At 44.0% G+C, this 27,489-nt stretch overlaps 1 protein-coding gene across 12 annotated transcripts; it reads left to right on the forward strand.

Moving 5' to 3' along the window:
- The first annotated feature begins 382 nt into the window (after positions 1-382).
- On the forward strand, positions 383-26,162 carry MTMR4 (myotubularin related protein 4). Of its 12 annotated transcripts, none has more exons than XM_007481809.3 (21): positions 673-928; positions 1,351-1,465; positions 1,894-1,932; positions 3,494-3,538; positions 6,020-6,109; positions 6,802-6,918; positions 7,262-7,344; positions 8,441-8,601; positions 8,747-8,843; positions 9,433-9,546; positions 10,071-10,267; positions 10,577-10,705; positions 11,383-11,494; positions 11,945-12,140; positions 12,431-12,616; positions 12,720-12,890; positions 13,032-13,186; positions 21,508-22,924; positions 23,182-23,292; positions 23,536-23,624; positions 23,782-26,162. In XM_007481809.3, the coding sequence occupies exons 3-21, from the start codon at positions 1,930-1,932 to the stop codon at positions 23,957-23,959; spliced, it is 3,651 nt and encodes a 1,216-aa protein (XP_007481871.1). In that variant the 5' UTR covers positions 673-928; positions 1,351-1,465; positions 1,894-1,929; the 3' UTR covers positions 23,960-26,162. The 12 variants fall into 12 exon arrangements, with proteins under 12 accessions (XP_007481869.1, XP_007481875.1, XP_056670188.1 ...); XM_007481810.3 differs by having other exon boundaries at positions 673-918; XM_056814212.1 differs by lacking the exon at positions 673-928 and adding an exon at positions 3,058-3,136 and having other exon boundaries at positions 945-1,465.
- The last annotated feature ends 1,327 nt before the right edge of the window (positions 26,163-27,489 follow it).

Raw genomic sequence — 27,489 nt, forward strand, 5'->3', positions numbered from 1 at the left:
AGGAGCCGGGGACAGAAAAGGTGAAGTATAGAAACACAGAAAAGGCGCGCGAGTAACTACTAAGCAGGCCGGGAGCTTCTGGAGGTGGTTGTTAAAACCCCGCCTCTCATGGCGCAGCCGGTAGGTGACCGACCAACCTCATTTCCGGTTCCCAGAACTGACAGTCCGTCCATTGCTGCCTTTTCATTGGCTGCCGCAGGGACGCGCTGTGATTTCCCATTGGTTCTTTCTCTTCCTTGGGTGCCGCGCCTCCTCTCTCTGGATACCGTCTTTTCTGTTATCACCCGATAGGCTGAAGGCCTGGGAAGGCGTCTGCCCATCAGAGCCTATGAGCAGCGTCCAGAGCGAGGGCGACGGCTGCGCGGTGTGGGCGGGGAGGGACTAAGCGTGGCTATTGGCCAGGGCGGGCACAGGCGAGGACATGATTGGCTGAGGAATAGGGGCCCCGTGGCAGGGTCCCGTTTGCGCGGCCTCAGCAGCTGCGGGAGACGGAAGTGGTGGGAACGCGGCCTCGGAGGGTCGGGCAGACGCGACCCCGGCCCCGGTGAGTCACCGCGTCCCGCGCATAGCTTGTTCGGTCTGGGAACCGCTAAGTCCCCGCCCCGCCCCCACCGGCTGCTTCAGGGCCCCGCCCCCTGTCACTCGATGCCCCGCCCCCCTGAGGCTTCAGGCCCCGCCCCCGGACCTGGGCACCTGGGCTCCCGGGCTTCCGTCCCACCCGGTGCCCGTCCCGCTGGGGAAGCCTTCAACTGGCTGGGTTCCCAGGGCGAGGGGGGCGGGGAAGTCCCCGGCTGCATGGCCTGGCCCTGGCCCCTCGCCCGCCGTGCTGCCTGCGCTCTCTCTACCTCAGGGGCCGCAGTCCTGCCCCTCCCTAGAGGCGGTGTTGGGTCTTTGGGAGGCCCTGGGCACGTAGGGAGGGTAGGAGTGGGTGAGGAGGATCAGGCCCTAGGATATGGGAGCTCCCTCCTTTCGAGGCCTTTCTCCCTGAAGCTTTCTTGGGGGATGGGGGGAGGACTCCTGCAGCAGGCGCCCCCTGAGTTTGGGCGGCAGGTGGGAGAAGAATGCTGCTTTTCAGCCTTGCTGGTACCTCAGAGAGGGGTTGGGAGGGAAGCCCTGATTCTCAAAACTGTTGGTCAAAGCCAGTTGAAAGTGGTTTGCCTGCTCTTGGGGCTTCATTCTCACCAATAGCTGGTCCTCTCAGATACCAAAGTTGAGTGGGTGACCTCCTCCCAGTACCTTCTATTTGTGACCCAGGCCAGTTATTCCTGGTCAGCCCCTTTCATTTCTGGCTGCCCTCTGGTTATAGGCTCTAATCTCTCTCTTATCCTCTGCCCTGGACTTTGCTCACAGTAAACAGGTCAGGTGTGTGCTCCCAGTCCCACAGACTCCAGGCCACCAGTCCTTTGGGTTTTATAAACTTCACTGGGGCTACAGGAGAAAGAGACTGGAGCAAAGCATTCCAGGAGTGAGTCAGGGTTGGGAATTCTCACATCCTTGGGGGCTGTCAGTCCCTGAGGTCCTGGGGTGGCTGCTTTTATCAGGTAATAGGAATCCTATGGAGCCTGAGAGGTAGGACATTTGGATCGTGAATCACTGATTTGCTGGGTAACACCATGGATAAGTTGCATTTCTATGCTTGTAAAGCCTCTTCCATATCTTGGAGAATTGGCACTAAGGGAGAGGAATTTAGCTGCTAACCTTTTATATTCCAGAGCTCCATTGCCTTAGCTAGTACTTTAATGACTTCTGGGGAAGCTGGATTCTAGGGTGGGAGATAGAGTTTTGGGGAAGGGTTGGGCTAGACCAATGTGGTCCTTTGATTGCACGATGAGAAAAGTGCTTCTGTTCACTGATCTTGACTTTTTTTTCTCCTTCACTTTATTTTCATCACAGTGAGAAGCAGGCAGCCAGGACTCTCATCACGGTAGGATGGTGAGTATTCACAGCCCCATGGTTCTTTCTAATCTGGCTCCCTCAAGTGCTTCTTTATCACAGGTCCTTTCCCTAGTCAAGTTGTGTTCACTTTCCCTTCTTTCTCCATCTAGGAGCCAGAGAGAGTCTAGACTCTGAGCTCCATATAGCCTCCCCACATCTTCCCTGCTACCCCCCTCCCCCAGCTACCTTCTTCATTCCTTCCTCCCCTCAAGCCTCCCCCTTCCTCACTTCTTTTTTATTGCTTTTCAGTTCTTTGCCTAGTTTCTAGTCTCAGAGACAATCCCTGGAAGTACTAACTATATTGGGATTGGGCAGATTTTTCCAGAAATGTACACCTTACCTAGGACTCTGAGCACAACTTGATAACCACCAGCTTTTCTCTTGGTTGCCCAAGGGACTTTAATTTGCCCTGGATCCATGGTAGAATTTCCTGAGGTTGAGCTCCTCCTTACTTCATTTAGTCTGGGTGCTTTGTCATTAGTTTGATGCTCTTTGAGACTCAACTTTGTGAGATGTTGGTAGCATCTGATGCTATTTGGGAGGAAAGAGGAGAGGTTCCACAAACTCATTGTGGTGATGATTTAACCTCAAAACATCTATGATCCTTCCTTTACCATCCAGGGTAGAACTGATGAGGTATCCAATAATTCTGTACTCAGGGCTCTTTTGGAATCCTGGAATGGTTTATCTCAGTCCCTATTTTCCCATGAAGGTTTTATGTGTTTTCCATTCCTTGTTTTCTTCCCCCCCCCTCTTTATTATTGGTCCTATCTGTTTCCCCAAACCTTCAGCAGATAGTTTAGTTGCACATGGATTACCTGGCTCCTGAGAGGTAAGATAGCAGGATAAAAGGGGTGGAGGAGGAGAATGTGGGGGATTTAGGTACTTTCTAGACCTAACCTTTTATTTCTGGTTGTTTCTTCCCTTTTCTGTGTAAGATTTTCCCTTGTATTAGGGAATAGAGTTAGTGAGAATACTTTCAGTTCTTCCTTTAGTACCATATGCTCAGGTGTTACTTTGGAGGCTTTGATGGAAATGACTTCGAGCCCCTTTCCCTGGAAGGACTTTGAGTTAGAGGGTATTTATCAGTTGACCACTTCTTATATTCTTTCTCCTTCTTAGCATTTGCTAGCCTAAAGGCTGAGATCAGAGAAGAATTTGGGGCTTCAGCTGTTCCTTCACACTAACTCGGGATTATTTTGTAAGCCTCATTATTACTCCTACTTTTGCTCTTTCCCACTAACCTAAAGATTCAGTTCATTAGTTATAGAGGCAGCCAACCCTTTATAGCAGAAAGAGCTAGATTTGGATTCAGGAGAATTCTGAATTCTGCTTCTGACACTTATTAGCTATGTGACTCTGAGCAAGGTATAGCTTCTCTGAGCCTTAGTTTTCTTTTATGCAAATTAAGGGTAATACCTTCATTACAGGGTTGAAGAGGATTAGATGAGATAATGTATATAAGTCACTTTGGAAACGTTTAAGTTATTATTCTTTGTTATTATTTATGGGAAGCTTCTTTTTTCTTCTTTTTTTGGGACTTCTCTTTCACCCCAAGAATAACTTGCCCCTGGAAGTCAAAGAACAAGAGAACAAATATGAGGTGAGGCAAAGTTATCACAGGGTAAAAGGTCTTGGAATCAGAAATCCCCAAGGACTGAATTTTCAGAGGTTTGGGATGGCTGGCTTAAACCCAACTGGTCTACCTTTCCAAAGGGTTTGTGGGGGTGGGAATGACTGGCATTTCCTTTGTTCTGGGGGAGTATGTAGGTGACTCTAGAGAGGAGAAAGGCAGAGATTAGAGGACAAGGAAACAGGCTGGTTGGGAGGATGGGGAGATCAATGAAGGGAAAGGAGTGAAGGCTTTTGAGAGTAAGAGAAGTTGGGAATAAACTGAGGAAGGGCCTCTCTAGGCAGAGAGAATGTTTTGGAGAAAGATATGGAGGGGACTGTCGGGCAAATGGGGATCTTGGAGGAAGAGTCTGGAAATAGTTCTTATGGAGAGAAGAATGACTCTTAGGAGGATATTAGTGGGGGGAAAGGGGCCGGAGTTGGCAGAGAATGGAGTTGAGCAGGGCAGATACTTGAGTGGGAATTTCTCTGAACTGAAGAGGTTGTTGGCTTTTCCCCTTCCCATGACAGTTGCAATGATGCCCTCTACCCCTGGGCTCCATCAGTCCTGGAGATGTCCCTAGTGATAGACCGCGTCAGTCCTGGACCGTGTGGGGCCGAGGGGTGGAGCCTGATTCTGCTTTGGGGGAGGGGGAGGCTGCAGGCAGCCCTATGGGGCCAGCTGCAGAGCGGCACTGAGGCTCCGCCCGCTTCCTTCCTCCCTTCCTTACTTAGCTTGGAGGGCGGAGCTGGGGCCCACTCCATTGTGGAGAGAAGGGGAGGGAGGAGAAGGAAGGAAGGGGAGGCCCCAAGCTTGGCGCTCCCTTGCTGCGCTGCTGTTGCTGCTGTTGCCCTTGCTGCTGCTGCTGCGTTGCTGTACCTGGCGGGCCCTGTAGCCGGGATGCTGGGGGTGCCCCAGGCTGGTGGAAGGGTAGCGGCTAAGGCTTCGGGGAGATGCACACTGGCCCCAGCTGCCTGCGACCATGAGCCTGACTGCCCGAGTCTCCTGTTCAATGCTCAGCTGCTTTGTAAGTGCTGGCTAGGCCTGGGGTACTGGGTTTCTCTTCCCTGCTGTATCCCCTTCCTATCTCAGCCAGTAGCCATGGACACTGTATAACATGCTGGTTCCTAGTACCCTTCTTAAGCTCCTGGGCCTAACCCAATGACCTTTGGGGTGGGGGTGGGGGAGTGTCAGGCTAGGCCTAACTCTTTATTTCCTGGAGCCCACCTTAATCTATTGGTGTCAGAGACTGCCGCAGACTAAGGATAGAGATTTATTGGCTCTTCTTGCAGCCACTGCCCTTGACTGCAGAGCTCTAGGCCCCGCCCTGCAGGGGGTACCATTGCTTACCCTTCTCATCTCTTACTTTTCTCCTAGTTCTAGGCAGTGTATCCTTGCTTGTTTGACCGCCTATTTTGCTCATGACTAGGATATTTGTGAGCCATCTTCCACTTTTCAGCCTCTTCCCCTCCATCTCTCAAAAACTATATCTCTCCTGACATGGCAGTCTCTTCCCCTTGATTGTCCCCCAGACGGGATGGCTAAGCTGCCTTACTTTTTTCCTTTGTTTCTCCATTTCTTTCCCTTGCTTATGCCTCCTATCTCCTTCTGTCTCTGTATCATTTAATAGTTCCCTCCCTCTCTCCTGATTATTCTACTTCCTCTTTTCCCCAGTCTTCTTTCAAAATATTCCAGACCCTGATAAGTGTTTCTAAGATCTTCTTCCCTTGGCTGTCCTTGTGTCTCCTAGCCCCTCCTGATTAGAGATCTCTTCTCTTACTCTGTTAAGAGTTGGGGGAGAACATCTTCTGCTTATATTGGGATATTCTCCCAGAATTCTCCTTAAGAACAAGATTCAGGGCTGGTTGCTTGTCAGGGGATGGGGATGTGTCTGTACTCTGAGCCCCAACAAAGAAAACAGGCCAGCCAGCTTCCCCACTCCCTACCCCCATCTCTCCAAACATACCTTTGATGCAATATAATTAGAAAGCATCTACTAAGGCCTTCCGGAAGCATAGAACTAGGTTCTCTGCCCCACTCCCTCTTTGCTTCTTTCCTTTATCATCTTTTCTCAGGATCCAGGCTCTTGTTCTTCATGTTTCTTCCCTCAAAATCAGTTATGATTGAATTCTCTTGATTCTTGAGATTCTCATCTTTGGAATATATCCTTGTCCTCATTTCTTATTCTCCTATTATATCTTGTGATAGCCTTCCTTCCCCTCTATTTTGAAAATGTCTGTTGTCTTGGAGAGCCCCATGCTTAGGAGCCTAGAACTTCAGTTTCTCATCAACCTCTCATTCTAACTTTCCCCCTAGACTTGCTCATTAACCTTGAGCTATTGTGCTCTCTCCCATCAGCCAAGACTTGGTTCCCCATATGCAGTTCCTCACCTGAATATTGTGTGGGGTGACCTAATGGGTCAGAAAGACCTTTGAGGATAGTTTAACTCAGGTTGGTGGCTTCCTTTACAGGGTGAGGAGGGGCCCCCCAGCCTGGAGTATATCCAAGCCAAGGATCTGTTTCCCCCTAAGGAGCTAGTGAAGGAAGAAGAAAATCTGCAGGTAAGCGTTTGGAAGCTGAGATACCCAGAAAAGGATCTTGGATCAGGAGATAGGAGACCTTGGTTCTTGTGCCATGGCTTGGGATGGGAACTCTTTTCATTAGCAGAGTATGGAGGTTAGGACCAGATCATCTCTAAAACTTTATTTCCAATGCAGAAATTCTGTAGCCTTTAATTATGACCTACTTGGTACCCTCATTAGGGAGAGTAGTCAGCATGGTAGATTATGGTGGAAAGAGCCTGGTTTTGGAGCCAGGATCTGGCTTCTAATCGTTGCTCTACCACTTCCTGCCTCATGACCTTGGGGAAGTCACTTCCCTCTCTGGACTTTAGGCTTCCCATATGTATAATAAAGGAGCTGGACTAGATGGTCTCAGAGATCACTGAATTAAATCTGAGCCAGGGAAGATATTTGTTTGGTCTTGTTCATTGTTATCTGCCCCCAAACCCAGGCCATCAGGGAGGGAAGTCTTACTTTATTGTGGAACTTTTGGCTCCAGGGAGGGGAGGGACAACTCTCTGCAGGGCAGCAGTTGCCTAGTATAAGTTACCATGGAGAGGACTTACTTCCCTTGTGTTGGCTAGCTCCTCCATGGGGAACCCCAGAGAGCAGGGTGTGTGTGTGGGGGGGTGGGGGGCTGTGGTAAATAGGAACAGGCTTAACTCTTAACTCCTGGGTTTGGCTTTTGGCAGGTGCCCTTCACAGTGCTGCAGGGGGAGGGGGTAGAGTTCCTAGGCCGAGCAGCTGATGCCCTTATTGCCATCTCCAACTACCGGTTACACATCAAGTTCAAAGACTCGGTTATTAATGTGAGTTCCTTTCTGGTTCTTCACCCCTGGGGAGCAAGAACAGATTGGGTTTGGGTGGCTCTGGGGTGGAGTAGGGCCTTCTCAGACTCCAAACTCTTTTGGATTATCCCTTGCTTCATCCAGACCTGTGGCTCCTTGCATGGCAGGTGCTGTTTTTCCACTTTCAAAAGAAAATTATTTGGGGTTTTCATCCACTTCTCTTTGGGCTCCTGCTTCGTTGCCTCAACTACAGACTGGACCCTCTTTTTCCTAGCCTATTGTCTGGGCATTTTGTACCTACTATTGAGGGAGATTTGAGGAATTGAGCCCTAAAGTCAACCTTCCTACTTTTCTTCCCTACTAGGTGCCCTTGAGGATGATTGACAGTGTGGAAAGTCGGGACATGTTTCAGTTGCACATTGCCTGCAAGGACTCCAAGGTGGTGAGGTGAGGGTGGTATAGCCTTTGGGTATCCTTGCTCTGTCCCTCTTGTCCTCAACCTTGCCAGACTTATCTACTGCCATGAAGTCTCTTCCTGAATCAAAACCTAATTCAATTCATTAAACATTTAACAATTATCTACTAATGCTAAGTATTCAAGGACAAAAATAAAGCAGTATCTTTTCTCAAGGAGCTCTTTAATTGCCTCATTTGTATGGGGTTTTCCAGTTATAAAGTCATGAATTGTTATGTCTTTTCTTCCTCAAAACCTTGCTGAGTAACTCCATTAATCAACCAGTAGGTGTTTGCTGAGCACTTGCTAGGGGTCAGAGAGAATACAGATGAAAGATAAGATATGGTTTCTGATTTTAAGGAGTTTATATTTTAATTGGGGATGCAAGACTAGCATTTACCTATTTTCTTATTTCATATGTTAAATTGTGTGGTGCTTGAGGAATTTTGAGAAGGGGGACCTCAGTGGAGTGATTCTCTTGATGATAATGGAGTGGGATGAAATAATTGAAAGTTTCCTGAGGAAGTAATATTTGAATTGAGCCCTAATGGGTTGAGTAGCCTTCTGTTGGAGGAGCAAAGATACAGGAGCAAGGATGACTGTGGCATATTTGGGAGGATGATGAGGATATTTGAAAAGATAGGGAAATAAGATTGGATACCATTGTGACTTGATTTCAAAGATGGTTTTGAGAGACAGTTGGAAAAGTTAAATTCAGAAGGAAAAAGCAAGAGGTAAGGGAAAAAGAAAGATAATCAAAAGAGATTCAAAAGATTTCATGAGACAACCAACCAAGGGCTATTGTATGGAAAAAGGACCTCAGAAACAAGAATAAGAAATTCTCCAGGATGAGAGGGAAAACAGTGACTCTAGAAGCAGATATTGGAGTTGTCTATGCCTGATGACCAGACTCCTACCTCTGGGGTATCTAGTCTGACTCACACAGGCTAACCAGCTCCCTTTGGATTCATATATCAACAACATTTCAGCCTTCCATGTTCCTATTTCTTTTCTAGCCTCCAAACCACCCCCTTCCCCATGGATTATTGCCCCTTGCCTTATCCAGATCTGTGGCTCTTTGCATGGCAGGTGCCACTTTTCTACTTTCAAGCAGTGCCAAGAGTGGTTGTCAAGGCTGAGCCGAGCCACAGCAAGACCTGCCAAACCCGAGGACCTTTTTGCCTTTGCCTATCATGCCTGGTGCCTGGGATTGACCGAGGAGGAGCAGCATACCCACCTTTGCCAGCCAGGTGAATTGGTGCTTGCCTTGTGTGCAATTCTCAGAGCCCCTTTCCTTAAGTCATCTTACTCTATGGTGATCTGACTCTTTTCCCCCCTCCCCACCCCAGAGAACACAATTCCTTGTGAGTATTGACAATCAGTGTGTGTTTGTAGGAGAGCACATACGATGCCGGCAGGAGGCAGAGCTGGTCAGGATGGGGTTTGACCTGCACAACGTCTGGAGAGTCTCACACATCAACAGCAACTACAAGTGAGGGCAAGAGGGAAGGAAAGCAGCAGGAGAGGTTCTGGCCTTCCCCTCCCCTCACCCCATTCCCCACCTCCCCACCCCCACCCCCAGGACTGATCCCCTTGGGAACTCTCCTTAATTGTAGACAGTGTGATGATGGGGGGGAAATAGTGGGGTTGAGGAAGGGAGATGTCTATGATCACTTATGGCATCTCATTCTCAAGAGAAAGTAGTGTAGCAGAGGGGAGAGCATTCAACGTGGAATCACAGAGCCTGAATTTGAATTCTTGCTTTGTCACTTACTCACTATGTGACCTTGGACAAGTCACTTCAAATTTCTCTGTGCCTGGGTTTTCTTATCTGTAAAAATAAGGAGATTAGATTCACTGACCTCTCTGATCATAGGATCCTAGATTTAGAACTGGCAGGGATCTCATCACACTGTCACAAAACTAGTAAATATTTCAGGTGGGATTCAAACCTAGGTCTTGCTGACTCCCAAGTCCATTGATCTATCTACTATGCCATATCCTCTTAGCTTTAGACTTATAATCTTGTGTTTCTCTATTTCCTAACTCCAGTTCAAGTGCTTTCTTTGGCTTCTCTTCAGGTTGTGTCCTAGTTATCCCCAGAAATTGCTAGTTCCTGTGTGGATCACAGATAAGGAACTGGAGAATGTGGCTTCTTTCCGTTCGTGGAAGCGGATCCCTGTTGTGGTGTATAGGTAAGGAGATGGTACTTGTGTTTGTGGTAGGAAGGGTTGATTTCAGAGGAGGCCATTTTCTTATTCGGAGGAGAAAGTTTCCACTTTTGTCTATGGACAGCTCAGTCATTAGCTGTCCTTATGGAAGTGTTTGCTTGATGGATGAGGTGTCAACATCCCTAGACTCTGTTCTGTTCTATATTTCAGGGGGAGAGTCTGTCCCTCCAAAAATTATCTTTATAGGGAATGTAGCCAGCTTTTTAAAAAATTTAAACATTTACTTTTACATGGGATACTGACAGGCAGATAAGCAGTAACTGGCAGGTTTAGAATTCTTGGTACAACCTTCTCCTCTGCTTTGTGTGTCTAACAGGTTATATGCTATACAAATCTTATGGAATCAGGATCATCTCTTACATCCAGAACCTTTTTACTTTTGTTCCTCTCTGGCTCTGGGTTGGCTTCTTTGGTGCCTCTGAGGTCCCTGGGATAGATTTCTGTCATTGCTATGTTTGGAAGCAGCTTGACAATGTTTTTCTTCCTAGGCACTTGCGCAATGGGGCTGCGATTGCCCGCTGCAGCCAGCCAGAGATCAGTTGGTGGGGTTGGCGCAATGCTGATGATGAGTACCTGGTTACATCTATTGCCAAAGCCTGTGCCCTAGATCCTGGGGTGAGGGCAGCTGGGGGTGTCCCCTTCAATGGGAACAGTGAGGGAAGTGAAACATGTGATGCTGACTTTGGTAAGATGTGGCACTTACTACTGAGGGGCATGCTTTACTTTAAACCTAATTCCCAGGGAGTTAAACAGATATGGGAATGGGAGGAGGAGTTATCTATATCCGTATCTACATATATATATATGTGTGTGTGTGTGTGTGTGTGTGTGTGTGTGTGTGTGTGTGTGTGTGTGTGTGTGTGTGTGTGTGTGTGTATGCTATATATGTATGTATATGGAGGGAGAGGGGGAGTGCCATAGGAAAAAGAGAAAACTGGGTAACTTGTTTCTGACCTCACTTCCTTGGGTATTCTTTCTCCGTGTGTTGTTTTAGATTCCTCTCTTACAGCATGCTCTGGGGTAGAGAGCACTGGAGCTCCTCAGAAACTGCTCATCTTAGATGCTCGATCTTATACAGCAGCAGTGGCCAACCGGGCCAAAGGTGGAGGCTGTGAATGTGAAGGTACCAACCACCTGTTCCCTTGTACTTGACACAACTTACTTTTCCTCACCTGCCTTGGCCATATGCTCTTAGACACTGTGTGTATTCAGAGAGGCAAAGGTAATTCAGTTTATAAGAATATCCAGTCCTCCATTTGAGGTCCCCATTTTGTCAGGCAGGTGTAGAAGTAGGAGCAAGAGGCATCTCCTGCTTCTGTTTTCTTGTTTAGAATCACAAAATCTCAAGAGTTAGAAGGAACTCCAGAGTCTGTCTAGAAAAACTTCTATCTGAATAAGAGTTATTTCTACAATATTCTCAATAAGTGCTCTCCTAGACTCTGCTTAGAGACCTCCTTTGATGGGCAAGTTGATTTTTCTCCCTGTCCCCAGCAACCCATTTTACTTTTGGAAAACCAATTGTTAAGTATTTTTGCTTTTAGTGACTTGAAATCTGTCTCTTGCCAGTTTTCATCCTTAGTTCTTAATTCTTCTATTTGGGGCTAAGCAAAACAAGTCTAGTCTCCCTTCCTCCTGGCAGCCTTTCAAGGGTATGAAGAGACTCATCATGTCTCCTTCCTAAGTGTTCTTTTCTCTAAGCTAAACATGGACATGGTTCTCATACAGCATAGTTTCCACTCCCTTCATTACCTGGGCTCCTTACTCTGACTTGGTGCTTAATGCCTCTTCTCTCTTATGCAGAGTACTATCCCAACTGTGAAGTGGTGTTCATGGGAATGGCCAATATCCATTCCATTCGGAACAGCTTCCAGTACCTCCGAGCTGTCTGCAGTCAGATGCCAGACCCTAGCAAGTAGGTGCTCCTTGCTGTTCTGATCCTGATGCAGGCCATATCTCATCCCTTATAACTTTTTTTCTGGGGAATAAAGTGATCTGAAATTTAGGTTTAGATTGGATCATGAGTAGTGGGCTTTGTCCTGGGCATAACTGTACTCTCGATTTGCTATGAGCCAATCCTGGCCATGTTAGTTCTATTTCTTTGCCAACTAGTTTGACTTGAGATGTGAAGCCAAACTTCTTAGATTGAGTAGTTCTCTAAATAACAGAAAACTTAGCAAGAGGGAGTAGTTGAAGTATCTACTCCTCATAGAATAATGCCTCGTGGCTCCTTCTCCAAAGGTGTGTCTTTTGGTTTCTGTATTCCCTGGGGGAGTTTTTGGGTATGACTTCATGTGTAATGATAGGGAATCTTCCAGGGATTTAGGACTCTCCGTAACAAGTTTTGCTATATTCATCTAAATAGTTGGCTGTCGGCATTGGAGAGCACCAAATGGCTGCAACACTTGTCAGTGATGTTGAAGGCAGCAGTGCTGGTGTCAAACACGGTGGATCGGGAGGGCCGGCCAGTTCTGGTGCATTGTTCAGATGGCTGGGACCGTACTCCTCAGATTGTAGCCCTGGCAAAGATCCTCTTGGATCCCTACTATAGAACTTTGGAGGTACAGATGGTGGCTGGGGAAGAGGAGAGGGAAGAAGGAATGTCTTGGGGTGAGGACTGTGGAAATTGAGGGTCTGACCTTGAAATTCTCCCATAGAAAGCCTGGGGCCAATGCATATGCTAGGTTGAATACTTTAGAATCTCTTTTAAAATAAGACCTCTCACTTTAAACACTTGTTGATTGATTCTAAATGAGTCCTGCTTTTGGATCTTTCCCACAGAATATCCCAGGGGCTCTGTTTAACCTTCCTTGAAGGATCACAAGCCTTTGGATATTTGCTCTCTTCACAGGGCTTCCAAGTATTGGTGGAGTCTGATTGGCTGGACTTTGGTCACAAATTTGGTGATCGATGTGGACACCAAGAGAATGCAGAGGATCAGAATGAACAGTGCCCCGTATTTCTCCAGTGGCTTGATTCAGTTCATCAGCTGCTTAAACAGTTCCCTTGTCTTTTTGAATTTAATGAAGCCTTCTTGGTAAGTTGGAAGATCTCTCTTTAGTCAGGGAGCTTGGAGCCTGACAAAGGGCTGAGAAAAAGAGTCAGATCTCCAAGATGTGATGCATTGTTTGGTTCTCTAGGTAAAATTAGTACAGCACACATACTCCTGTCTCTATGGCACATTCCTGGCCAACAACCCATGGGAGCGAGAGATGCGCAACATTTATAAGAGGACCTGTTCTGTGTGGTCCCTCCTCCGAGCAGGCAATAAGAATTTCCATAACTTTCTTTATGTTCCGGGCTCAGAGCTGGTGAGTTTGGGTATTTCCTCTGGCAGTGGGAACTGGCAGGGTTTGGTGGAGGCAGAAGCTGAGTGTTTGGGAGAGAAGGAAGGGCTGGCATAGTGAAGAATCATTTTAAGTGACTGAATAATATATTGTGCTCCCTCCCAGGTCCTCCATCCTGTGTGTCATGTGCGGGCCCTGCACCTTTGGACAGCTGTGTACCTTCCAGCATCATCTCCATGCACCCTTGGAGAAGACAGCATGGACCTTTACCTTCCTCCAGTATCTCAGAGTCAGGAATTCACTGGCCGATCTCTGGACAGGTAAGAGAAACCTTCTCCCCTTCCCCCCCCCCCCCCCCCCCGTTCCTCCCCCCCCTTGGCTAAATGTAGGTCTTTCTCGATATATTTAGAACAAGTCTTTGAAATTGGGCAAAAGACTGCTTTGGCACATAGCTAGTTCAAGGTGCATTTGGTACTTTCTTGAGGTCTTTTCTCAAAGTACAATCTTTCCTGGATCTGCCCTAATTCTGTGACATATCAAGGAGGGTGAGGAACCCTAAGCAGAAGGGAATATTATGGCATGGCAATAATTGCTTTTTTGTAGTTAGATGGAGGAAGTCTGTGTGAGAGCTTTAGGCATGTGCTCCAGCATTAGTTGTCAGAAGGACCTGATTGTTTATGGGAACTGAATTCCCCTAGGGGGATGGTCTTGGTGTGTTCACCAGAAAGAAGCAGTTGTTTAAATTGATAAATTTCTATTTATCTGAAATCTTATTCTAATAACTTATTGTGATATAGTGAAATTCCTGCATTCTGGAGTGCTGTTTAGCAGAGCACCAAATTGGATTGGCCTTATCAAGCTTCAAACATGTTCTAGGTGACAAACTATTTTTCTTTTGTCTGAAGATTAGCCTAGCTAAGTTTTGGAGAAGTTCATTACCAGATGGTTAGCTGTACCAACTCTTAAAGACCTCCCTACAGCAGAGGAGAAGGGGCATTGTGATCTGCATTGATGGGGGGTGGGGTGGAAAGAGTCCCCAGATCAATGAAGTCATTGGTCTTTGAAGTAAATAGAAATTAGAATGATCTCCTTGATCTGAGAAGCTTTTAGGCCTTTAAACCTAAAAAACAAACAAAATAACTTCCCCCAAGTTTACTTTTAATTCAGTAAGTGCTTATTGTGGGGTTGTTTTGGGGGGGGGCTTTTGACTTGTACTCAATATTATGTCCTGCTAGAAGAGTTGGGAAGAGGATATAGGTATATGAGATTCTTCTATATGAAGATTGGTTGAAGAAACGTATAAGCTAGGGAAGGAGAGGTTAGGGAAAAGACTCAGTTTTTTGAAGGGCCCAGAAGTAGAAGGGCAATTAGATTCCTTTTGTGTAACCTCTGAAGACAGAACTGAAGACAGAACTGAAGACAAAATGGGTAGAAGGTGCAAAGAGGCAGATTTGAGCCTGATGTCAGGAAAAAATGTTCTGATAAGGAAAGCCATCCATAAATGGCATGGAATGGAGGGGAGAGTGGATTCCCCTTCACTGGAAGCCTTCAGGCAAGGGCTAGATAATCAGAAGTAATTTATTCTATAGAGAGGACTTTTGGGCAGGGAGAAGTTGGTCTTGATAAAAATAATATCTAATAGCTAATATTTATATAGTGTTTTCTATGTGCCAAATATTGTGTAAAGTACAAATATTGTTTGATTCTCCCAGCAACCCTATGAGGTAGGTGCTATTATTATCTTCATTTTACAGATGAGGAAACTGAGGCAAAGGGGTTAAGTGACTTATCAGAATCATACACCTAGTAAGTGTTTGAGACAGAATTTAAACTCAGGTCTTCCTGAGCCCAGGCCTAGTGCTCCATCCACTTTGCCATCCAGCTGGCTTCAGAGGTCTTTTCCAATTCAAATTCTATGATTCACTCACTTCTCTTTGGGTTGGATTAGAGAGCTACTGTGGCTGCTTCCAATACCAACATTCTGTGGTTCTGAAGTAAATGATATGGTTCTTTTCAGAGATCTAGATATTGAGATTCTAAAGATAAACTTGTAAGAGTGTTGGAATGTTACATACTACATGTATAAAGAATACTTCTGGAAGTTAAAAGCAAGGAGAGAACTGTGGAAGGTGAGTCAGAAAAGGTGTCTTGAGCATTAATCATAACCTAGGCCATTAGTAGAAATGGAGAATAGTAAGGAGATTTGTCTGACCAGAGGAAGGGGGCTGTGATGGGAAAAAATAATACGATCTAATGGATGAAACATGTCAAGTACCAGTCGGATTATTATGGATTTGATTTAGTAATCAAGAAAAAGCCATTATAGATTCTTAAGTTTGGGATTGATATGAACGTGATGTTTTAGGAAGACCAATCTGATAATGTTAACCGTCAAAGTTAAGGAGATCAAAGTTAAGGCCTAGAAGGCCATTGTAGAAATGTACATGTGAAGCCTATATTTAGAATATTTCCTATGGAAAAGAAGGGTCATATTTAAGAGACATTGAGGGATTTACCAGAAGGATTTGGTGTAAAATAGAATGGGAATAGGGATGAGAAGAGGAAGAACTAATGACTTTCTAGGTTTGAAAACTAGGGCCCTAGGAAGTAGTTAGGATTCTCCACTGAAGTCATGTAGAAAAGTTAACTTTTGGGGACAAAGAACGTGTTTCAGATGAGGTTATGATAGGACAGACACATAGAAATATTCCATAGGCAGTTGGAGAGACTTAGGAGTTGAAGGCTGATACCAATTCTATAAAGTCAAATGTAATTGTTCTTTTTTCCATGCCATTTTTTCCTACTTGAAAAATGCTCTCCTTTCTGGTTCTTTAAATGTTACTAAATTAGGCTTTTAAGGCTCAGCTCTGATTTCATCCTCTCAATGAAGTCTTTTCCAACCAATCCAGCTGAGTAATCTTTTTCTGTCCTCTTAACTCCTTTATCACTTATTTTTTACACTATTCAATTCAACATTTTCATTGTGTTTTTAGTTTGTTAAATATTACCAATTACATGCAAAAAATTTTTACATTTCTTTAAAAAAAAATTTAGTTCCATTTTCTCTCTTCCCTCCTACCTCCCACTTCCATAAGAAGGCAATTTATATCCATATATATGTAGTCATAAAATATTGCAAAAGAAAACATAAAAATACTAAGAAAAAGTAGAGTTTTAAAAAGCATGCTTCAATCTGCATGCAGAGTTTATCAGATCTTTCTCTGGAAGTGGATAGCATTTTTTATTATCCATCTTTTGGAATTGTGTTGGATCAGAGACAATTGTTGATTGTACAGTGTTGCTGTTATTGTGTATAGTGTTCTCCTTGTTCTGCTTACATTACTTTGTTTTAGTTCATAAGTCTTCTCAGTTTTTCTTATAGCACAATAGTATTTCATCACATCATATACTATAGCTTATTCAGCCATATTTCAGTTAATGGATATTCCCTCAGTTTCCAATTCATTGCCACCACAAAAAAAGGTTCTATAAATAGTTTTGTACAACAGATCCTTTTCCCTTTTCTTTGATCTCTTTGGGATACAGACCTGCTGGTGGGTGAAAAGGTATGCATAGTTTTATAGCTGTTTGGGTATAGTTCTAATTGATCTCCAGATAGTTAGAGTGGCTGATACTTCTATCTGCAGGGGATTAGTATCCCAATTTTTCTGCATTCCCTCCAGCATTTGTCATTTTCCTTTTCTGTTTTATGTGATTTGCTTATAGTATCACTCTTTATGTCTGTGGTCAGATTGAAATAATTTTCCAAGGAGTTTATAATCTTTCTAGTGAGGGAACAGAACATAAATTTCTTTGGTTTAAGGCAGAATACGATATAAGAGAAGTACAAAGTGGTATTGGAATTTAGAGGAGAAAAGATCCTATTCAATTCAGCAGAATCAGGAATATGCTTTTTGAAGGTGGCTCCTAAGACAATCCTTGAAGGACAGGTAGAATTTTGTAACCTTGGAGTCATCTTGACTCTTCCCTATCTCTGAAACAATACTTCCAATTAGTTGCTAAGTCCTGTGATTATTATATCCATAACACTTTTGCAGTTTATCCCCATTTCTCCCTTCACCCTGTAACCAGTTACTTTTTTCCTACCTAAATTAGTGCAATAAATATTGTAATTTTAAAAAAATCTTGTCTTCACATCATCAATCTAACCCTCTCTCTAGTTCATCCCCACATTACTGCCTGTATTTTCATAATGCATAGCTATGATAATGCCAGCATACTCTCTCAGAGATCTTCAGTGGCTTCCATATTGCCTATGGTGTAGAATATTACCTTTTTTTCTTTGCTTTTAAAGTTTTGTTGATATGTTTTGTTTATGTATTCTAACAAACTCTTGACCCTGGAATTCAAAGCTTTCTATCATCAGGCTCCACCCACCTATCCAGCCTTATTTTATGCTTTTCTTCATATAGTCTATGCTCTGTTCAACTGGATTACTCTTATACTACCCTCTCCTTCCTTAAAGCTTTTCTTCATGCTCTTTCTCATGTATTATTTAGATTTCTGTCTTCACTGTATCTGTCTGAAATGTCTGTCTTCCAAGCCGCTCAGATGCCAGTTTATAACCCCCACAGATAAAAGTGATCTTTTTCTCCAAACTGTGAATATTTTGTCTTAACTCTTTTGCCTGACTTTCTTATTATCTCTATCATAACCTGCTTTGTATCACACTTATTTATGTACAACCTCTTCCACATTCTCTTTAGAATATAAGGCCCTTAAAGGCAGTGACTATTACTTTTATTTTTTGTAATAGAAAATATACTTAGCATAGTCTTTTGTGCATAGGAGGTGCTTAATATGCATTTAATTGAATAGTGTGAATCTTAAAACTGCTCAGACTCTACTTCAGAAGATTTGATTAAGCTATTCCCCATTTTTAACAATGGAGGTACTTGGTCAGGAATGTATTGAGAACTTTTAAAATTACTCCACCCTACTAAGACAGTGCCTTAGAGGAAGATAAAGTTGAAAACTCCTGATTGAACAATGAAAAGTCCCTAACTCGTACTTATAGTGAAGCTAAAACCTTAAGCTAGGTCTATTTTTAGATCTAATACAAAAAGGTGCTCAGTACCTATAAAGGTTAAATTAGTACCTAAAAGGTCAAGCAACTTACAAAAGGCAAGCTTAACAAAAGAGGTGTGAAGTACTCAGTAGATTTTATCTAACCAGAGAAGATGAGAACAAAAGAAGATGTGAACTAAGAATGGGCAGACCTGGGGAAAAGCGTCTACTGTGATTGGTAGATGTGAAAATTTAGGGGAGGTGACATAAGAGAAAATGTCTTTAAAAGGAAGGGGAGTTCAAAATTGAGTGGAGTTGGAGTTCGGAAGTTTTTGGTTTGGAAGTTAGTTGGAGTTCGGAGTTGAGGTGAGGACATTTTGAATTTGAGTTGAATTGAGTTAGATACTGAAACTCAGTTCAGGAGTTCAGGAGATTCAGTGGAGGACTGGAGCTTGCTTGGAGATGATCTTGTGGTGAGTGATAAAGACTGACTCGCTCTCCCTTAGGCTGAGGCCAAAATGGCCTAGGCTCCTTTTCTACTGCTTGGCTATTCTCTCTCCCTCTCTCCCTCCCTCTCTCCCTCTCCCCCTCTCCTCCCTCTCTCTCCCTCCCCCCTTAATTCCTTCATTTATATTAATTAAAATCTCCATAAATCCCCAGCTGACTTGGGTATTTTTCATATTTGGGAATTTCCGATGGTGAGCACTTATTTAGATTTTAAGTCAAAACACTAAAATTATCCTTTATAGTTTGGCCAAAACCTTTACAGTTTGGCATTTACAGTTTTTAACATTCACAATAGAATTGGTTGTATGAATAAAGGGAGGAAAGTATGGGATACATTTGGGGAATAGTGACTAGCATGTTATGGGAGTAGCAGGAAATAATGCTAGAAGGATAGAGTGAGGCTGTATTATGCAGGGTCTTACATGCTTGCTGTTAAATACTAGATTGAAGATTATAGAATGAACAACTTAGGTAGTGAGGAGCCCTTGAATGAAGTTTTTTGATCAAAAAAGTAAAGCAAATGAAAAGCTATGCTTTGGGAAGATCATGCTGGTATCAATGTATAGGTTGGATTGGAGGGGAGAAAGAGACTTCAGGCTGGAAAGGGGGAAGGAAACAAGTATTTTAAAAATTGTTTAAATTTAAATTTTTTTTATTTTAATAACAAATCTCTACATGAATTTTCCAAAGTTATATAACCCAAATTGTCTTTCTTCTTCCCTCCCAAGTCCTGGAGCTGGCAAGCAATTCAATCTGGGTTATACATTTATCATGGGAAACAAACATTTTTAAAAGTGTCTATTATGTGCTAAGTACTTTATATTGTCTCATTTGATCCTCACAACAACCATGGGAGGTAGGTGCTATGATAGTTGAAAAAACTGAAGCAGACAGATATTAAGTGGCTCACTAAGTGTCTGAGGCTGAGTTTGAAATAGGTCTTCAGGATCCAAGCCCAGTGGTCGTTACACTGTGTTACTTACCTGTCCCCTATGTGCAATATAATTCAAACTGGAAGACCACTTAGAAAGTCATTCCAGTATGTGACAAGGGAATCACTTTAAAAGACTGATATATATTAATTTAAGGTCGCCAAGGAATCAGCTATGTAATTCCTAAATGAAAAACTCAAGTCAGCCGTCAGCCTTTTTTGGAGTTTAATTACAATAGGAGTAAGAAAGGAATTAGAGATAGAGAGAGAGAAAAAGGGAGAGAAGGGAATAGGGCTTAAATACCCCTTCTGTTTAGGCTGGGACAAAAGGCCCAAGCCCTTAGATAGCTGGGGCAAAGAAAAGAGATCAGTCCCTATTACTCACGTGTCCAAAATGGAGAAACAGTCTCAGAGGCCCCCACTTTCAGCTTCCTTCAGAGCAAGCCTTCTCAGAGCCCAGGAACCACACCGACCAAAACCTCAACCACCTCCCTGGAGTCTTCAGACCCCCTATCTTTAAGGAAACCATCCAAGTTCCTCCCCTCAGTTCTCCCACCTACCAATCCCTGTTCATCAATTTCCCTGTGCCAATGGAGGCTCTAGCTTAACCCAGGACCGCCCAGAGGTTTCTGGCTTTTGCACATGTCTGTTGAAGGTCATATTTTCAAATGATTAAATCTTTACTCCTTTGCTACAGCCCTTTCTAAATCCTGTTAACTTGAGTATGGTAGAGATTGGAATAATTAAATTTTGATCTAGGCTGCAGCCCTTACTCAATCCTATTAGGACTGAATAGGGTGGAGATTTATTCCAAGTATCTCCATTGTATCAATTCTAAAATCAATCAAGACTCAAAGAAATTCCTGTTCTATGCTTAAGCATAGGTCAAAGTCCTTTCCATTGTTCAGCAAAGGGTTTCTGTCCTAAAGTAATCTTAAGAAGGGAAGAGAAAGAACCTCCCATGCCAATGGGGTTCCCATTCCAATAGACTATCAGTAAGAAATTTTCCAAGTATGAAATATCCCAATGGTGAAATTTTCAACATTTATAAGTCTAAGGAAATTTGAGGTTTACAAGTAGGCCAGCTGAGAATAGGATCTCAGGCAAGGTATATAACAGTGGGAATGAGTAGGAGGGTATAGATGTGAGAAACATTTCAGAAATACTTATAGACTTTTGCAGCATAATTGACTGTTCCCTTGCATCCAAATATGACATCAAGGTTTTGAGCTTGGGTGACTTGGGAAGGGAATAAGCATTTATATATCTCCTACTATATGTCAAGCACTGTGGTAAGTGCTTTACAAATATTATCTCATTTGATCCTCATAACCACCCTTTGAGGTAGGTGCTGCTATTCCCATTTTGCAGTTGAGGAATTAGAGGCAAACAGGTTAAGAATGGTGATGATCTTAATAGAAATTGGGGAGTCAGGAAAGAACTGTGTTTTTTTTTTTAAGTGTGGGATGATAATTGGCTTGTTTGGAACATGTTCAAACAAGTTAATGGACATGTGAGACTGGAACATAGGAAGAAGTTTGAGACTGGAAATAACAATCTTAGGAGTCATCTATATAAAGGGAATAATTATCTTGGCCTAAGCCTGTGTTCAAGTTCTGTTTCTGCATACTGACTGTGTGATTCTGGGCAAATTACTTCATCTCTTAGGACTGTATTTTGGACAGTACTCTTAAGAAATAAATATAGAGGGGGAAGCTGGGTAGCTCAGTGGATTAAGAGTTAAGCCTAGAGACAGGAGATCCTGGATTCAAATCTGACCTCAGACATTTCCTAGCTGTGTGACCCTGGGTAAGTCACTTAACCCCCATCGCCTAGCTCTTACCACTCTTCTGCCTTGGAACCAATAAATAGTATTGATTCTAAGGCAGAAAGTAAGGGTTAAAAAAAAAGAGAAAAAAAGAGATGTAGAGACAGTTCTCAGTATACATTGGCATAGGAAGATCCTCACTCTGGAGCTTCCTACAGCTGTGAAATCACTAATCCAGCCAAATAGGACCATGTGTTCTTTGCATCCTCTTAGCATGTAGTTAGCCAACCTAGTAGGTACTCATTAAATTTTTGTTTAGATCGATTGACTCTAGAATCACTTATAAACTTAGTTTTGGTTCTGAATCTCTTTCCTGATTTATAGGCTTTTATGCCTTGTTCTCACAGGTTACCTAAAACAAGGTCCGTGGATGATCTGTTTTCTGCCTGTGACACCAGCAGTGCACTGACTCGCACATCTAGTGATCCCAACCTGAATAACCATTGTCAGGAGGCCAGGGTAGGCCTGGAGCCCTGGCATAGTAATTCTGAAGGAACAGATATACCCTTAGTGGAACATGGACCAGGAGGGCCTCAGCAGCCAGTGGGGGAACTGGGCCATCTTCATCCCTTGCCCAGCAACCAAAAAGACTGTTTGAGCAATAATACTTTGAAGAATCATAAAAATTGCCCCCCGAGTTACAAATTGTTAAATAGCATGGTACTCCAACAAGCAAAGAGCCACCCCTGTGATACTGAAATCAAAGACCTGGAAGAAACTAAGGACTCTCAACAGAGTACAAGCTCCCCTGTTCTGGATAAGCCTTGTAGGACTTATGATGGTGTTGGGGATCATCCACATAAAAACAGTCCCAAGAAAAATTCTGCCAACATGCTCTCCCAAGTTGTTTCCTCTGAATGTAATGGAATCTTTAAACTTCCGGAGTCCTTCTGTCAGGATTCCCCTCCTGATCAAGGTATTCTTGAACAAACTCCCCTAGACCCCATGCCAGGCGTGCCCTGCAGAGATGCTCCAGACCATGGTTTGGATATCTTTCATAACCCACCAAGTATTGCCTGCCATACTCTTCCAGACCCACTTCTGAGTCCTCCTTGCCAAGACCTTTCAGACTCTGTGTCAAATATCACCCAGGAGCAGCAGCTGAATACTCGGCTAGAACCTGCCCATTGGGAGGAAGATGTTGGTCAAAGAGGGAATGCTAGAAATGGGCCATTATGGGAGAATCCTCGCTTTGGCAAAAGGCCATTGGACTTGGTCCGAAAGCCAGTTTCCCAGAGCCAGACAAGCGAATTTTCATTTTTGGGTTCCAACTGGGACAGTTTCCAGGGAATGGTGACTTCACTCCCAAATGGGGAGACTCCTAGACGTCTGCTTTCCTATGGCTGTTGTAGTAAGAGACCAAACAATAAGCAGATACGGGGGTCAGGGCCCTATGTTGGTGGCCAGTGGGCTCAGAGAGAAGGTGTGAAGTCACCTGTTTGTTCTAAGCATTCCAGTGGACACTGTACTGGTTCAGCAGGAAAAAATAGCCGGACATGGCTGTCTGGTCATCCCAAGCAGGTATCTAGTACAAAACCTATTCCACTGACTTGCCCTTCTCCGGTGCCTCCTTTCTACCTGGATGATGATGGCCTCCCCTTCCCCACGGATGTGATCCAGCATAGATTGCGGCAAATTGAAGCAGGGTATAAGCAAGAGGTAGAGCTGCTACGGAGGCAGGTTCGTGAACTTCAGATGAGACTGGATATCCGTCATTGCTGTGCCCCTCCAGCAGAGCCACCCATGGACTATGAGGATGACTTTGTAAGTAGTGACTTTGTTCTGTCAGTCAGTTTCCCAGCATGACTTTGTCACATTTTGTGTTCTGAGGACCAGCCTATTTCCCCATGGTATACTCCAATATGAGAACAAGGCCTTTTCTTTTTTCTGTGTTTAGAATATTAAGGAAATGGCTCTTGGTTGCCATTTGTCACCATCTGCTAATGGAATGATCTTAGTCTTTTAGGTAATGACTTGGAATTTTAAGGAATATATGTTTTTCTGTGCCTTTGCATTTTCAGACATGTTTGAAAGAGTCAGATGGCAGTGACACAGAGGATTTTGGCTCTGATCACAGTGAGGATTGCCTTTCTGAAGCAAGCTGGGAACCTGTTGATAAGAAAGAAACTGAGGTATGACTGCTATATTACACAAGCGCATTTGCCAACACTACAGATATGCTATCTTTTGCTAGCATGAGTGATTTGGGAATGAGATAATATGTAAAAGCACTTTACATTATAGAAATGTTATTGTTATTATATAAATTTTGTAAGACAAATAATAGCCATTTGTAAAATAGGAAGAAATTCCTTTTGCTGATGAAATCCATTTGGGGAAAAAAACCTGGATATTTCTCCCTTTATTTTTGTCAGGTAACTCGTTGGGTTCCAGATCATATGGCATCCCACTGCTATAACTGTGACTGTGAATTCTGGCTGGCCAAACGGAGACACCACTGCAGGTAAGATCTTTTGATCTCAATCAGCAATGATTCCTAGGTATTATTTTTTTCTAAGGTTTGTCTTTTCTTTCTACACTGATTACCTCTGAAACCTATTTCTTCTTTATCACTTGTTTTAAAAACATAAGCATTTCAAAGTTCTTTTATCTTTTGACAGAAATTGTGGGAATGTGTTCTGTGCTGGATGCTGCCACTTGAAGCTGCCCATTCCTGACCAACAGCTCTATGACCCAGTTCTTGTTTGTAACTCATGTTACGAACACATCCAAGTGTCACGTGCCAGGGAACTCATGAGCCAACATCTGAAGAAACCCATTGCTACAGCTTCTAGTTGAATGCCAATGGAGACCACCTGTCCAATTTCAACAGGTTTGAAGGAAAGATCTGCTTCAGGTATAGTTTTGAAGGTTCCTTGGTGTGGCTCATGAACACAAAGTTCGAAGACACCATCTTGAGAAGTCCTCCTTGGTACCATCAGACTGGAGCAGAGAAATTCCAATTTGGCAGAATGTCCTGTAATGGTGAGAACCTCACCTTGGTGTAAAGGTCCTGCTCCAGACCTTAAGATCTGGAGACTTAAGGTTATGTAGGTGACACCAACTTTTTTCACTTGGGGGGTGGGTGGGTCATAAGATAATGATGTCAAAGGTACTGCCTGGTGCAAAGTGCCCCAAACAGCAATAGAGAGACATGTTTATAACCAAACTCCCAAGTGACAACTCAGCTCCCAATTCTCCACCCTGAAAAAGCAGATTATAATGTACAAGCTGGGAGTTCCTATCTTATCTGGGATGATCTCCACAGCATACCTCTGTGCTCTGTGTCTGTGCATGAAGGCTCAGTCTTTAGAGGCACTCCAGTGTAGCTGCATTAGTTCTGTCTTTCTGTGGAGTTTGGTTTGAAGAATGCTTTGGCAAATGGTGAAGTTGGATGTTTTTGTCTCTTGGCTCATGAACTGGCAGTATGGTGGATACTAAGTATAGAAGGAGCAAAACTTCATTTTGGAGCAGAGCCAATCTCTCCTGATAACCAGTCCCAACACAGATGAGTTGTTTGAGCTGTGAAAGCAGTAGACTCAGTCATTGAGTGGTCAGCTCTGGGGGTAAGAGCGATAAAAAAATGAGGAGATGGGGAAAGTAGAAATCCATTTGTGGAGGTGTCTGCTGGTTTGTTCAGTGCCCTTTTTTTTGCCTGACTTCTCCCAGTCATCCTGGTGCTAACACAGGAACTACACCCTGATCCTTTCCTGGCATGAACATAGAAAAAAAAAATCCAATGTTGCCCTTCCCTTGGCTACTGCCTCCTCTGGGTCATACTGCTCTTTATCCTGAACACTTGACACCTTGAAGGTAGAATTTAGTGTTTGGTTTTTACCTCCTGGAATATATTGTTTGGTATGTGAGGGTTTCAGAACAAATGCTGCTGTCTATTTCTGTGCACTTAACAATGGAACCCAAACAGAGGAGGTTAAAGCATTGATACCAAAATTTGGAGAGAAAAGCACGTCCATTTGGACTGTACATTGTTTTTTTCATCGTAATATGTACCAGTGGCACTTAACCAAAAGATACAGAGATATAGCCATGTCCTGTGTTGGTGGGACAGATACAGTCTCCTTGGTCCATAACAAAACCACTTCCTGGAGCTCCTCTTGAACTTCCTTTACTCTTACTTAGCTAGCTGGTATACAACAAGGTATTATTCTAAGCCGATCCTGTTTGAAATACTGGGATAACAGTTTCTTTGACTGTTTCTATGTTTCTATCCTAGAATTTTATCCCCAAGATTTTTTACTTTTTCATTTTTGAGAGAACTAACTAGGATCTGCATTTAGGAAGAGAATAATTAGAAGACCTGACCTATTCTTGATTCCTAAAGAAAAGTATCAGTGCTGTTTTTATTCTGATCCTATGCTAATGTCATGGGTGCAAGGAAAACAAATGGTATATTTAGGTCAGAGTAGCAGAGGATTTGGGGTTGTTAGTGGTTTTTTGGTTTTTTGAAAAACATTTTACATGAAGGAGTTAAACAATGAAGACTCCAGTGTAGGAAATTTCCGAGGGCCACTGAAAAAGTAATAAATTGTTCACTCCCTATCTAGTATGTAGTCTGATACATAAAATTCTGTGAAGTACTCTCTGATCCTTTAAATTGAAAGTTGAGTGGCTTTTTAATTGTTTAACCTGTTTTTTCATTTACATTTTACTTTGCTCATGCACAGTTCTGTACTTTTTACCATGGTTTGTAAACTTAGCAAAAAAGTAAGACTGTGGCAGTATGTGAGGAGACTGTATCTGTCCGATCTGTGTGGCTGTTTTGAGGGACTGTACCATACAGTGAGTTAAACTGCATGGTATTAAAGAGAGACACTTAGGGGCCTCCAGCTCAGCTATGTTCATCAAAGACTCCTTTCAGAGCTCTTGTGGGTGTAAAGTAACAAGATGTGGCCAAAAATCCAAACTGTTTAGTCGCATTGTGACAAACATGAAATGTGCTGTAAAAACTCAATACAGTTTAAATAAAATCTCTATATTAGTGCTGCTTTGTTGGGTCTTTTTACTACTTCTTTGCAATTTTGGTTGTAGATTTTAAGTCTAAGAGCCCCAATACTTATCCTTTGTTAACTTTGAGCAGTACCCAGGCAACATATCCTTTGTTAACAACCACCTTTTTTTGGGGGGGGGGGTAACCCTTACCTTCCATTTTGGAATCAATACTGTGTATTGGTTCTAAGGCAGAAGAGTGGGAAGGGCTAGGCCATGGGGATTAAGTGACTGACCCAGGGTCACACAGCTGGGAAGTGTCTGAGGTCAGATTTGAACAAACTAGTCACTTTTAAGTATGTTTTTACTACATTTCTTTCTCTGTTGATACCCACAAAGCCTCATAAACTCTTTTGGCCATTGGTAGGGTTACTGACCCCAAGATCCTGAGAAGCTATTTCCCATCTATTTTCCTTTCTCCGGTTACTTCTAACTAAACCTGTTGGGAGTAGATTTGGGAATTTTTCTCAGGTATATAAGATCATCCTGCCACGCCTTGGATTTGACCTTTCTCACACTTTGCCTTTAGCCATACCAAAATTAATAAATCGAGCAGAGCAAAGGCACATGGGTGCTCCCCAAGGAGAACCTCATCCTACTTAAAGCCTGTTTTCAGTTGAGAGCTGTTGGCCAAGAGGATAAGGGCAGCAGCTTCAAGGGATATCTGTGCTCCTCTTATTGATGATAAACAATAGGCCCTGCCACCTCCACTCATTTTTACAGGTTTGGAAACGGGATAAGTGACCTGTCCAGGGTTACCCAGGACCCAGGCAGGTCTGTAGCATAACAGGGGACTGAACCCAGGTCCTGCAATTCCAGACCAGGGACTCCATCCCACCCTTAAACCACGCAGCCCTCCTCCACTTGTCGGGCTTTGCTTGCAAACTCTCCACAAACCCCTGGCCCCCCACCCCCAACTTCCCGCCACTCATCCGTTCGCTGGGGGGGGGGGGGGAGGTCGCGCTGGGTTCCCTAACGGAACGAGGTTTGTTTCTGGCAGCGGCTGAGGTAGGCCAGCGCGTGGGGGGTGGGGGGCGCGGGAGGCGGGTGGCAGCAGGCCTTGGGCTGCCCAGGCGTCGTCCCCCCCCACCCCCACCTCCACCCCCACCCCCCTTGCGCCTCGCTCGGCTTAGTCCGCGCGTTTGGGGGAGGGGAGAGCCCCCAGGGGGAGGGGACGGCGCAGAGAGCGTTCCTCCGAAGGAGCAAGCCGGCGCGTGGCGGGAACTCGAGGCCCCATTGGCCGGGTTTGAAGGAGCGGTGGGGCCTCGTGCACCAACGGTCTCCGGGGGGCCTCGGCGGGGCGGGGAGCGGGGGAGCAGAAG

Source organism: Monodelphis domestica, chromosome 2 (assembly GCF_027887165.1).
Source record: "Monodelphis domestica isolate mMonDom1 chromosome 2, mMonDom1.pri, whole genome shotgun sequence".
Classification (NCBI taxonomy): Eukaryota; Metazoa; Chordata; class Mammalia; order Didelphimorphia; family Didelphidae; genus Monodelphis; species Monodelphis domestica.

Excerpts from the sequence above, each read along its gene's own strand:
- MTMR4 (XM_007481807.2), top strand. Across the intron at positions 3,539-6,019 it reads AACAAGAGAACAAATATGAG|GGTGAGGAGGGGCCCCCCAG; the intron begins GTGAGGCAAAGT and ends CTTCCTTTACAG. Across the intron at positions 10,706-11,382 it reads TGGAGGCTGTGAATGTGAAG|AGTACTATCCCAACTGTGAA; the intron begins GTACCAACCACC and ends TCTCTTATGCAG.